This window comes from Perca fluviatilis, chromosome 24, assembly GCF_010015445.1.
Source record: "Perca fluviatilis chromosome 24, GENO_Pfluv_1.0, whole genome shotgun sequence".
Classification (NCBI taxonomy): domain Eukaryota; kingdom Metazoa; phylum Chordata; class Actinopteri; order Perciformes; family Percidae; genus Perca; species Perca fluviatilis.
The window spans coordinates 18,485,889-18,498,387 of NC_053135.1; the positions used below are offsets into that span (position 1 = coordinate 18,485,889).

The 12,499-nt window shown below is 42.2% G+C and overlaps 1 protein-coding gene across 2 annotated transcripts in view; it reads right to left on the reverse strand.

Annotated features, from left to right (window-relative positions):
* acvr2ab (activin A receptor type 2Ab) overlaps positions 1-12,499 on the reverse strand; it is a 57,069-nt gene that overhangs the window by 19,941 nt on the left and 24,629 nt on the right. For both annotated transcript variants that reach the window (XM_039793146.1, XM_039793145.1), the window contains exons 2-4: positions 11,199-11,406; positions 9,121-9,254; positions 5,024-5,178 (exon numbers count right to left, since the gene is read on the reverse strand). In XM_039793146.1, the coding sequence (XP_039649080.1) occupies positions 5,024-5,178; positions 9,121-9,254; positions 11,199-11,406 (497 nt within the window). The remainder of the gene's footprint in view (positions 1-5,023; positions 5,179-9,120; positions 9,255-11,198; positions 11,407-12,499) is intronic.

Consider the following 12,499-nt stretch of genomic DNA (forward strand, 5'->3'; position numbering starts at 1 on the left):
GAACAGATGAATGTAGTGGAGTAAAAAGTACAATATTTCTCTCTGAAATGTAGCGGAATAGAAGTAGAAAGTGGTATGAAAAGAAAAGACTCTAGTAAAGTACAAGTACCTCAACATTTGGACTTAACTAGTGTAGTCTATAAAGTACGTGTGCAAGAAAATGCACTTTTGATGTGACCAACCCGCCTGCTTCTTTGTGAACCCCCCCCCCCTTAAGCCTGTCCCAACGTAAAGCTGACAACTATGTGTTGAAAGTGCAGCTCTTTTCACTCAGTTTGTTTTCTTTCTTCAGTGCCTCGCAAAAATGAGAGAGCAGAGCCGATCCAATCAATCCATTAATGATCATTAAGTGGGAACAATTACTTTTGCATTATAAAGACAGCATGTTTCATTACCCTGCAAAGAAAATAATGGCAGCAGCTTCATGTGCTTTTCTTTTTCTTTGACTGACTGGGAACTCCTTCGCTGCAGAGAAAAACAAGACATTTTTGGGGCAATACTTTGATTTGAATGTCAACAACATAAATAGCTATTTTAGCTTAAGATCCTGTTGCTAATTTCCGCTGGATCATAAATAGGGTTGGATACCGAAACGCGGTGCCAATAGTGCCAACCGGTTCCGACGTAAACGGTAGTAACGAGACCGAATAAGAACGGAAATTTTGGTTCCTCATTTCAGTGCCTGACTTTTATTTTTTCCTTCAGAAGCATCGCTGCACGGGACGCTATGTTACCGTTAGCTAGTAGCTGGATTAAACACAATTGTTAAAATGCTGACATCTTACATTAAGCGGTGCAAAGTGTGACTTTATTTCCCTGTAGAGGATTCCAACAGCGGGACTTAACAGTCTGACTGCAACTGCCGTTGTCGGAAAAACAACACAGACGGTGCGTTCACTTGAAACTTGCCAGCCTTGTGGTGCATTCAAAGTTATTGTAAAATACCATTTTCCCATCTGGTGCTTGTTTTTGTCAATTACCAGCAATTTACTGTTGAAATAAGTAATTGTTATAAGTTATTGTTATTACATTATTAATCAAATCATTTAATTTTGACCATATGGCCTTAGCAATAAACAAGCCGTTCTTTAATGTCGCCAACTGTCGTTTTGTGCTTCTTTTTTTATATTTTATATTATATACACATTATAAATATATTATATATATTTCAGTTCAGGAACAGTTTTAAAAGTATCGATTTAGCACCGGTATTGGAAAAAACCCAAGCGATACCCAACCCTAATCATTAACATGTAAAAGGTTCAGTGCCATAGTATCCTGAAAATAAATCCCCAAATCAATATAGAAGCCGAGGCAGAAATCAGCATTATATACAGTGTATGTTACATCTTTGTCTCTGGCTCTGATCAGACTGCAGCTGCTTGTTTATGACATAATCACATTCCAACTCCTTTCAATTAGAGATTTAGATTAAATGTGCGTTGTGTGATGCAGAGCTCTGCCAGTTTTTAAAAGACACAGCGTTGTAGTTGGCACATGGATAGGTTAGGGAACAGGCAAAAGATTGTCTATTACTACCAACACCTATGATGAACTACTGTAATGACTTCCCATACACACAGAGCGCTTTAAAATCAAACTAGCAACAATTGTGGGCAATTTGTTTCTGTCACATTAAAAATACATGACTAAGGCTGCATTTACATTGCTACGTTTGGGTTTTTAAGTGGAGTTTTGAGCCAAAAGCGATCTCCGTGCACAAGTGTTTTTAGCTCCTGTAGAAGAACTAATCTCTGTTTAAACTAACACGCCTGAACCTCATATCTCATCAACATTCTAGTATACTGGGCATAAACAGGAGGCAGCGTGGAGACTCCACCCACTGCTGGTAGTTGCCATGGTAATGTTAGTAGCTTTAGTCTCAGAGAAGGAGACGTCATGATCCAATGAGGAGGAGAAACGTTGGCGTCAGTGTCGGCGTTGCCAAAGGTCTTCGTTTGCGGCCGTTGAGACAGCAACACAACCCCGCAGATTCCAAACCAAAACGGGTCAGAAGTGTTTCCAAATGTCTCCGGGTAGGGGTGGGGCGGAAAAAAAAAAAACGCCAGAGCGCAGGGAAATAAAGAAAGGCCATAGAAGAGGGAGGGAAAGAGAGAGGAAGGGGAATGAGAGGAGGAAACGCCACAGAGACAAAGGGAAATGTGAGAGAGGGAAACGCGCAGCGGAGAATAAGGAGAGGGAAAGCGGCAGAGCAGGGGGGAATGAGAGAGAAAGGCGCCAGAGCAGGGGGAATGAGGGAGGGAAACGCCAGAACAGGGGGAATGAGGGAGGGAAACGTAGCACAAGATATTTACTTTTTAATTTTTTTAATATTGACTTTCCTTTTTTTTTTTAAACCAGAACGTAGCGATTATATGTAGCCAGAGTATAGTGCATTAAGCTATGACGACTGCAGTACAGAAAATGATAAATGGAAGTCCAGTCTACTGGCGCTATTTTGGACAAATTCTATGAAATATCTTCCGCTTTTGGAAGTTTGTCGAGTCACCACAGCTTTTTTTGAAACAGCCTTTTTGTGAAAACATTCTTCAACAACAACCCCCACCAAAAAAGAAGCAGCGAGAAATAAATCCCTCCACATGCCCCCTCCCGCTACATCAATCTCTCTCCTCTCGGTGGCTTTCTCCATCTTCTATATTGAAAAAAAGAAATGTTTAATCAATTACCAAACAAGCTACGGACTCCCAGAACTTGTCTGCGTTTGTTTTAGCCTCCTTCAAGTGGCAGGCGGGCGGGGTTTACTGCATCACTACCTTCCAGAAAAGCATAAGAGCTGACTTTTAAACACATTCTTGTACGAGTGACCTCCTTTTCTATCTCCTGTCCTTGTACGCCTACTCATTCATGCATTAAATACTTCACACGCACGCACTTGATTATACACATCCTGCATGACTTCATTGTTCCATCCTGACTATTTCATTTCATTTTCTTCCCCTTGTGATTTTATGAATATTTAAGCCGTTAGTTCCTCCCCCCCCCACCATTAGTCATCTGATCCGCTCTTCTTTGGTCATGATCTTGTTTTGTTTTATGCTGTTTATTTATTCATTTCTCTGTTTCCAGGTAAGATGTTTCATAAGCCTCTTAGCGGTGTTGTTTTCCAACACACATTAGCATTTGTCTCCTGTTTGTCTTGTGTCACTGTCTTTTTTATCCCTTTCCCTGCAATGCTTTAGCACTGAGCAAATACAATAACTAAGTTGAAAGAATTGCATGTCTCTCCTCTCTCTCTCTCTCCCTCCCCCGCACTAACCCACCCACCCACCACCACCCTCCTTCTCCTCCTCCGAGGCAGAGCTGCGAGCGTCTCTGTGTTTAGTTTTGTTTGCCTATATAAAGCCTCATCAATAATGCAGAGGCCCCTGACTCCTCTTCCATACTGTGGAAGCTCTGCATGGATTTTCTTTTTCCCCCTGCTGCCAAGCAGCAGAGAATATAGCTCTGGTGCTGTCGGGTTTGAAACCGCCTTGAAATTATGAAAAACTAAGTAAGAGAGAGAGAGCCGTATTCTCAGTCCTACAAGAATGGAGCTTTTGACCCTGTTTGCCAGTAACATCAGTCCTGAGTGATTGGATCACAAGTGGACAGCTCCAAGCACAGTGTGATAATTATACAGAACTTGTCCAATTCATAATATAATATTTTGCAGCGGCACTGTTGCTCCGTCCGACGCTTAGCTCCGCCCAACACGATTGTGATTGGTTTAAAGAAATGCCAATAAACCAGAGCATGTTTTGCTCTCCTATGCCAGAATACTGTGTGGACTAGCCAGACCCTCCTCTGCAGCGCTGTGGAGGAAGGTCTGGCTATGCGAGACTAGCTCAGACAGAAATTCAAGGAAAAAGAAACGCGCAGAACCAGGGCTCCTCTTATTCTTCTATACAACACATGAAGAAGAAACTGCAAAAAGCAATCACCCCAAACGTAAACTCTCAGCACAGTGTGTCTGTTCTGGCTGACCATAGCTCTGTCCCTCTGCTGCACGGGGGCAGGAAAGGCCAAGGCTGTTCTAGCCCACTGAGAAACTAGAGCAGTGGTAAAGTTGAAGGTTGGTTGAAAAAGAGAAGGCAGAGCCCAGTGTTTTTACTGCATCACACTGCAAACTTCAAACAATACAAGCCTTATCGTAAGACAGGAGCAACTAATGAGCATTGACTCGTGCAGGAAATAAATAACAACAAAGTCAACCAGAGCAGAATGAGGCATTTTCTTCATTTACCAATTTTGGGATTTTTAACCGGCTTGCTGTATGAGTATTCTGTGCATAACTGCACTTTAACTATCTTTTAGGGCTGTGCAATTGAACGAATTTTGATCGTGATTTTGATTTTGGCTCCAAACTATCTAATCAAGAAAAACATTATGTGCATTACGTTTTGTGAGTAAACTCATTTGTCTTGTGTTCTGAATGAAAAAAAAAAAGAAGGGATTGATTCATTTAACCTGTTTCACTGTTTTTTAACTTGAAGAAATGCAACATCTTTCCAAAAGTCAACAAGTTCAATATTCATGATTTCAATATTGACCAAAATAACAGTTTTTGCAATTTTATCCCCATAATAGAGCAGCCCTGCTATCTTTTATTCCAATGTTTATTCCCAAGCTTTTGTGTTCGCGCTTACAGTTATGTGTTTACGATAAAGAAATCATTTGCGGCGCAGGAACCGATGCATTTTTACATTTCCCCTTTGTTTGCAATTAACAGATGAAGTGGGACGCATGTGGACACTGTTGGCTGAACCGACAAAAAAAGAAACTCTAACTGCCTCAGCAGCAACTTCGAAGTAACAGGACACCACAGTCCCTGCCACGCTGTTTAATTGACAGGTGACCTCTGGAAAAACGCACTACACAGATGAGTTGTGGCCCAAACATGAAGACGGGGAAAAGTGGTCATGGACTGGACTTTTGTCAGAGTACAAAGAGGTTGCGTTTTATTTTACTGTTTAGAAGAGTCTTGTGTAGTTTTTAAATTTCTCCTCTCCCTGGTAAGACTTACATGTGTGGGGACGAGGGCTGCCGGGTAGGCCAGTTTGTGATGTCTCCACATCCAAAAGGAGAAGAGGACGACGGCGGCCAGGCCTATGATGGGAACCAGGGAGTAGAGCAGAGTGCTGAAGAGCTGGGGATTCTGGGAAAAGGGGTTGGAGGTGGCTGTGGGGAGGGAGAAAGAGAGAGGACAGTGGAAAAAAAAAGATGAAGACAAAAATTAGGAGATATGACTCATAGCAGGCTTATTAGAAACAAAAATATATATAATAAAATAAAATATATATATATGTAAAAAAAAAAATGACAGACATTGTCAAGGTGAAAACAGGAAAAGAAAAACAGCATGCCCGATTGGCCTGACATTGTGCTACGTCATCTCAAAGTGTAGCACCAACCCTGCTTACAGCCACTGTGCTTAGGAATCATATCAGTGTGTACACACACACACACACACACACACACACACACACACACAACACACACACACACACACACACACACACACACACACACACACACACACACACACACACACACACACACACACACACACACACACACACGGATTAGCAAATCCATCTCGTGACATAACGTAATCCGCCTGCCAAAAATAACAGCGTTCTGAACTGTGTCCGACCCCTGCAGGAGTCGCCGGGTGACGCCTGCTGGCTCAGCCTGTCCTCCCATCACAAGGTGTAAGAGTCGGATTCGGCAGCGCTGTCAAAGCGCCGACGCTTGGACGCCACCCGCCACAGCCGCATGTGACAGAACGAGGTGGGGGCCCACTGGGTTTGCACCAGCTGCATCGCGGGACACTCTGGGCGTTTGTCAAAGAGTTTTTTTTCCGTGCGGGTGTCTGTACGGTTTTTTTCAGGAAGGGGAATTTTAAAAAGGAATACGAAGAGACAGGCGGGCCTGTTGGACAATTCAGCTGTAAAGTGATGAGTGCAAGGACACCAGAACTGCCACTGGTTGATGAAGGCACACAACATTTGATGTGCTCAAGGCATTGACATGGCTTTGCATTCCAAACAGTCATACCTGCACCCCCTGCAGAACAGGTTTGTTACTCCGAGCTAACGCTCAAATTCACTCTGAAGAAAAACACCCCGAGAGACTCATTGTTGCAATTCCTGGGCTAAATAAGCGACTGTCTCTGCTCTCAGCTTATTTCAGTCTTATCAGTGTTGTTATTGGCCTTTAAAGTGATGGTTCGGAGTAATTTCACCCTAGGGTCCTTTGCACCATGACCTTGAGCCAAACAAACAAAACAAAAATATTTATTAATTTAATGATTAAATAAGGTAATGTCTCCAAACTTACCTCAATTATTAAATGTCTCCTGCTAGTTATACTACAGCACTTACTTTAAAAACAAAAAGTAAATAAATAATAAAAAATAAATATTTTTGTTGCATCTCTTTTCGGTGTTGTAATTTGTAGACGGCCCTAAGCACTCGTCTTACAGCAGCAACAACAACAGCAGAGAGCAGAAGTATTAGTTAGTTATTTACATACACTTCTGGTGTACTTACAAACTTTCCAATCCATCGTTTTATGAGTACATAACCTATTTGTACTAGTGTAGAAGTTTGGTATCATTTCGGGCATTATTAGTGGGGTAATTTACGAGATACAAACGTGGGTCCATTAGCCTCTGCGCTAAACTATTCAGCTGATAACGCTACTCTACGCTAACTCTCCCAATGTTAGACCCAGGTGAAAAAAAGCTTCTTGGGGGGGGGGTGTTTGCCTCGAGGTCATGGTGCAAAGGACCCTAGGGTGAAATTACTCCGAACCATCACTTTAAGTATTGTTTATAATTGCTTGCTTTTGTGTTGTTCTGTAAACATTCATTGTATTGAGTGATAGCTCCTAAATATTTGGATTGTAGGTTCAGTGCTTTATTAATAAGTGAAAATAAACTGCATGCCACAACATTAGCAACTAAGGCTGCTTGATGTAAGGAAAATATCGCGATAATAAATAACCAGATATTAAAGTGTTCTCAGTTCTGCTGCTTTCAGTATTCTGCTAAAATACAACCAACTGCTTGTTGGATTTAAAACAAATGAAAGGAAATCATTTCCAACTTTCTTTTATTGAACAAATTGAACATTGAATTGAACATAAAAGGCAGCATTAACAAAAGAATGACAGTTACATTTTAAAGTGCATTTTCCTGCTGATATTTTCTTTCAACTAATATAAAATCTCTGAGGGCCTCATGTACTAACGCTTTTGCACCCACTTCAGGCGTATTTGTTTCGCAACGTGCGCGTAAAAGCATGGCGAGGTATGTAAAAACAGGCCGCACTGAGGTAAAAGCGACTGCCTGTCGTGGGAACTCAAACTGGCAAATTGCGCTTTTCCGTGTCATGCATATGCATTCACGGGAGGGTCAAGGGGAAAGTGGGAATTTCCCATAAAGAGATGGGAGGGGAAGCGTAAAGTGCGCCTAATTATGTATTCCGCGGTGTGTACAAAAACCTCCCGTGACAGTGCGCCTCTATTTTGCGGTGAAAATTCTCCGCCTCTTAAAAGCAGGTGTAAACCAGCCGCAAGCGGGTTTCCTCGCCTGGTGAAATGGCAGCAGTAATCCGAGCAGGACAAAGACGTAGTTCAAGGAGATGAGCTGAAAGGATTTTCGCCACAAGGATCACACTTTTTCAGTTGAGTGAACACAAAATCATTTAGCGTTACAGATTAAGCAGCCGTGCAATATTACAGTTACTGGAAGAAATCAACGATGACATTGAATCTCAGACTCGGCGTTCACATTCCATTCCAGTTGTCCTCGCTACATTACAAATATTGGCATCAGGATCATTTCAAACAGTCATAGCATCAGCAGTGGGAATATGGCAGTCTGCACTCAGCGGTATCATAGCACCAACTCAACGACTACGCTTGAATTGTATGGTGAAGAAAGGCTATTACCCGATGAATTTCCGGAGGTTATGTACGACAAAGTTCACAGCGGCGTTATCGCAGCGGGTTAAGGCCACGGCTATATACGCATACACATGACAAATGATGTCACTTGCAGGCTGCGAAGTTCAGTTTTTCGCGACGCGTGTTTTGTGGCAGTTGATAAGGCGCTGAAAAACTATATATTGTGCAGCCCTGTTAGCAACTATAAATATTTTAATATTTAGGCTTCATGCTTGCACATTGGGCTGTGGATGACGCGGAGAAGCACAGATATGGATTTAACTACCACATTTCTGGATTTTACACAGTCACACACTGAATATTGGGCTTTAATGAGCCGATTCATTCCTTTAAATACCAACATTTAATTTCCATCAAGTGAGAACAATCCGTGTATCATTCGCTTTTCAAAATAAAACCCAAAAATCTGAAAAGCAAAAAATTACTTATTTGACTCGTTTTTCCAATTTCGTGCTCAAATGATCATAACGATGCAAACTGATGCAAATTGCGTGACCCGGAAGTGATTGCCATTTCAACTTTTTCTTTATGACCTGAGCATGGGGAAAACTTAGTAGCTGAAGAAACACCAGAGCACGAGTACTTTACATTACACACTTTGTGGAGGATGATGTCTTCAAAGTAAAAGCCTGGATGTTGTGGCAATGGTTTGAGAAAAAAAAAAGCTAAATATACATCTGTGCTGTATGTGTTGTGTGTGTGTCTGTGTATTTCTGTGTGTGTGTGTGTTTTTCTCTGTGTGTGTGTCTCTCTGTGTGTGTCTCTCTGTGTGCGTGTGTGTCACGTAAAGGTGTGTGTTTGTTGGGTGACCATACAGATGTTTGTTTTCATCAATCTGTTGATTGTTGGAGACGGCGATGCAAAAAAAATTCTGTGTGAACAGACAATAAAGTTTTATCTTATCTTATTTAAACATAGAAATATTTGATTACGTATATTTTCCCGAGGCAACAATCTACTTTGAAGAGTAACTTTCCCCACTACTGTTTGTCTTCATACCTCCTGGTTCACCTGTAATTAAAGTGATGTAACCCTAAATACACAGAGAATATAAGACTTCAGTCTTAAGTGTGGCTGCAATACAAACCTGCTGTAAACGTTTGTCAGTGGAATACTGCTGTGTATGTCTGCAAGTTGGACTGTACATACTGTAGGCGGTTGATTGGTGCGGGTCGCTCTGTGGGGGCGCTTCAGGTGCGTACAGGAACCTCTCATTGCACATATTGCCTTCACAGCAGCAGAAGAAAACATCGGGACTCTCCTTCCTCTCCACACACTCGTTACTGCAGAGGACATGGAGGTGGAAATTAGAAACGAGAAACTCTCCCATCTCTCCTCTCTGCACGCTGCAAAGAACATGGAAGCAATCTATTTTATTTAAGTGTAAATGAGCGCACGCATGCACACACACACCTCCATCATCACCTGCATGTGCACACAGATAAAACACATGTGCTCACACACTTCTCCATGCACTCACTGCAGAAAACACGTTTTCTAAAAAGCATCAACACACACATACACGCAAACACACGCCTCTCCTTCCTCTCTGCCGCAGAAGACATGAAAAAAGATATATATATATATATATATATATATATATATATATATATATATATATTTATGAACTAACTCCTACACGCATGTACACTAACAATCTCACACACACACACTCTCTTTCACACTCACACAGTCATCAGATAAAAGCCAAAGGAAGTGGCAGCCGCCCTCGACTTGCTCTGGGACTCTCCAGGGAGGAGAGGCGGCGCCGTCTGAGCAGAGGTGCCCAAACTGTGCGGGCTGCAGACTCTACAACAACTTTATCGCTCACGAATCAAACGACAAAAACACACAAGCAGAACTGGCTCAAACCAGCCTCTGGTGCCAGGTTGATGTTCTAGCGAGGAAGAAACTACATCTTAACATCTGTTTACTGTTTCGGGGGTTGGACGCACACATCAGGCTGGATCCATTTTCAGTGGAGAGTCACACAGCAATTTCAATTTTCCTCTGCCTGGTAGTTAAAACGTGCAGCCTTGTGTCATTCAGATGGGGAAGCAAACAAAACGGACTAAACTCTTCTCACGGTGACGAGAAGTGTATTCAGAGTTGAGTCCTCCTCGTGATGTGCTGGCATGAAATATTTGCACGGCTTTTTTAGCAAGGACATGTACAATAATTTAAGTCTGACCTTCTTTTTTTGGTATCTAACGATGGGTCTTCTTTATATCCCAAATCATACAGTGTGTTCAAATGACACCACCTACTTCCCATAAAAAAACAGAGATTTGATCGATTTTCTTATTGCAAAATGTTATTTTGCAGTCTAAACTAAAGATTTCTAAAGACTAAATTGAGGAAGCCACTAATACTTTTCAAAAGTCTTAGCCTGATTTTAATTTGGTGATCTTCTAGTCTTATATCCCAGATATGTTTTGCTACTGCTTTTCTGTTTTTTTTTTCTTTTTTTTTTTCTTCTTCTTTCTTTTTTTATTCAAAAGACATACCGGCCGGCTACATTGTGCGCATCACGTATGCAGAGCGGCTGTTCAAACACTACGCTTCCACATAATCAATGAAACTGGCTGCACTAGACACGAGAGCAACGTAGTGGTGCGTCTGCTCCGCGGAGATACACTGTACAAGCGTACTTCTCTTTATATTTTTTACGCGAGGTGTGTGCGGTCCTTTTAAACAGAAATGGATCATACGGTGTCTATATAGCTTTTAAATTAAACTCCCGATCTACAGGAAACGACTGAATGACTGTCAGTGAGTGTGTTGGCAGTTTGGTTTTTAGAGTTTCTGTTTTTATTTCTTGTTTCCCTCCCCTGCGTCCTCTGATAACAGCTGAGTAGATGTAGACGGTTCACAGCGCTGTGCCGGCTCCAAAAAAACTGAAGAAACAACAACAATCCAGAGGTAAAAGCTCTCCCCCTCGCCTGGGACTCATACAATCCTACGCCTTGTGTGTGCAGCTGGTGTAGCCGGTTGAAAGATACATTCTGCGGCACATCAGCTCCGCGAACGGTCCGCGTACGTTTCACTTTCGATGTAGCCCAAGCGTTAGCCTGACTATAATTTGGTGATATTCTAGTCTTTCTCTGAGATATGTTTTGCTGCTTCTCCCTGTTTCTTTGTTTGTTTTCTTCAAAAGACTTCATTTGGGGATATTCTAGTCTTTTTTTCCCCCAGATGTTTTGCTGCTGCTGTGGCTTCCCGCGTACCTGTCGTAGCAGTTGACGTCGTCCAGCCAGCAGCCTTGCTTGACGATCTCGATGGTTCCCGAGACGTTCTTCCACGTGGCGAAGCAGTGCCGCCGCTTGTCTTTCTCGCCATAGCAGGGCTCGATGCCGCTGCGGTTGGTGCGCTCCTTTTCCCAGCTGGAGTTGTAGTAGGCGCACTCCTGCGTCTCCGAGCGTCCCAGAATGGCACCTGGAGAAAACAAAAGGGGGGCATTTTAATTTTTTGATTTTTCTTTGGGTCATTGTTAAGATAGCATCCATGCATTGTTGACTTTTCCTGAAGGAGATTATAGGTTAAAAGTAACAATTACTCTATCAAACATTTTCCCAGGCAAACCTTGAAAAAAAAAAAAAAAAAACTGCAGCGTTTGAATTTGAGGATTTACAAGGCACTGTGGCTGGGAGATGAAAAGGTTATTTTCATCCACTGTCATTGACAAAGAAGATATAGTGAAGCCATCAAACATTTAGAAATAATAAAATTCACTTCTGTGGTACGTTTTAGTGCTTTAGAGTCAATACACCAATAAAAAAATGAAAGCTCTTTAAAAGATGAGCAATCACAACTATCCTGGCATGAGAAAATAAGGTCAGGGAGGAACACAAGAAAGAAAAGCAGAGAAACCAAAATCCTGCTCACAAACGCAACTGAGGTGAACCAACTGACTCCCCTCCCCGCCAAAATAAAAGGAGGCCCTTGATTTCCTGCAGCTGAACGCAGGCAGCAGGTTTTCGCAAACGGATATCCAGGGGGAAAATACTGCATGACAGCTTGTCAGTTTAGCACTTCTGCCGTGTCTCATCACCTGTCAGAGAGTTAGTCCGGTTTAGACTGCTGACAAGACTGAAGGTAGTCCGCCTCCACTCGCTCGCTTCCAAGCGCTTGCAAGCCAAACGGTTCAGACACACAGGAAGCCAGGATTGCTTCCCACGTTATTTTCTTTGTGCTCCCAAAAGGTGCAATAAGTAGTTTTTTTTTACTCTTTTAGGATATCAATGTTAACTCCCGGTCATCCAGGATGCAATGTTCATCGCTCATTGCTACGTTGTTCCGTTCTCGACCCAGCAAACCAAATTTCAAAGCCGTTCCATTATTTCATCAGGTGATGTTTTTTTCCCTTTTCATTACATTTGTTCTTAGCTCACCAGACAGTTCTGCTGAAAAATCACACTCAACAGCCAGCGAACTCCTCTGGGGACTCAACTTGTTTGTGTGAAAAACAGATTGTCAAACCCCGAAAAAAGGAAGATAATGCATGTGTCACATGGTTAGGAACTTTCTA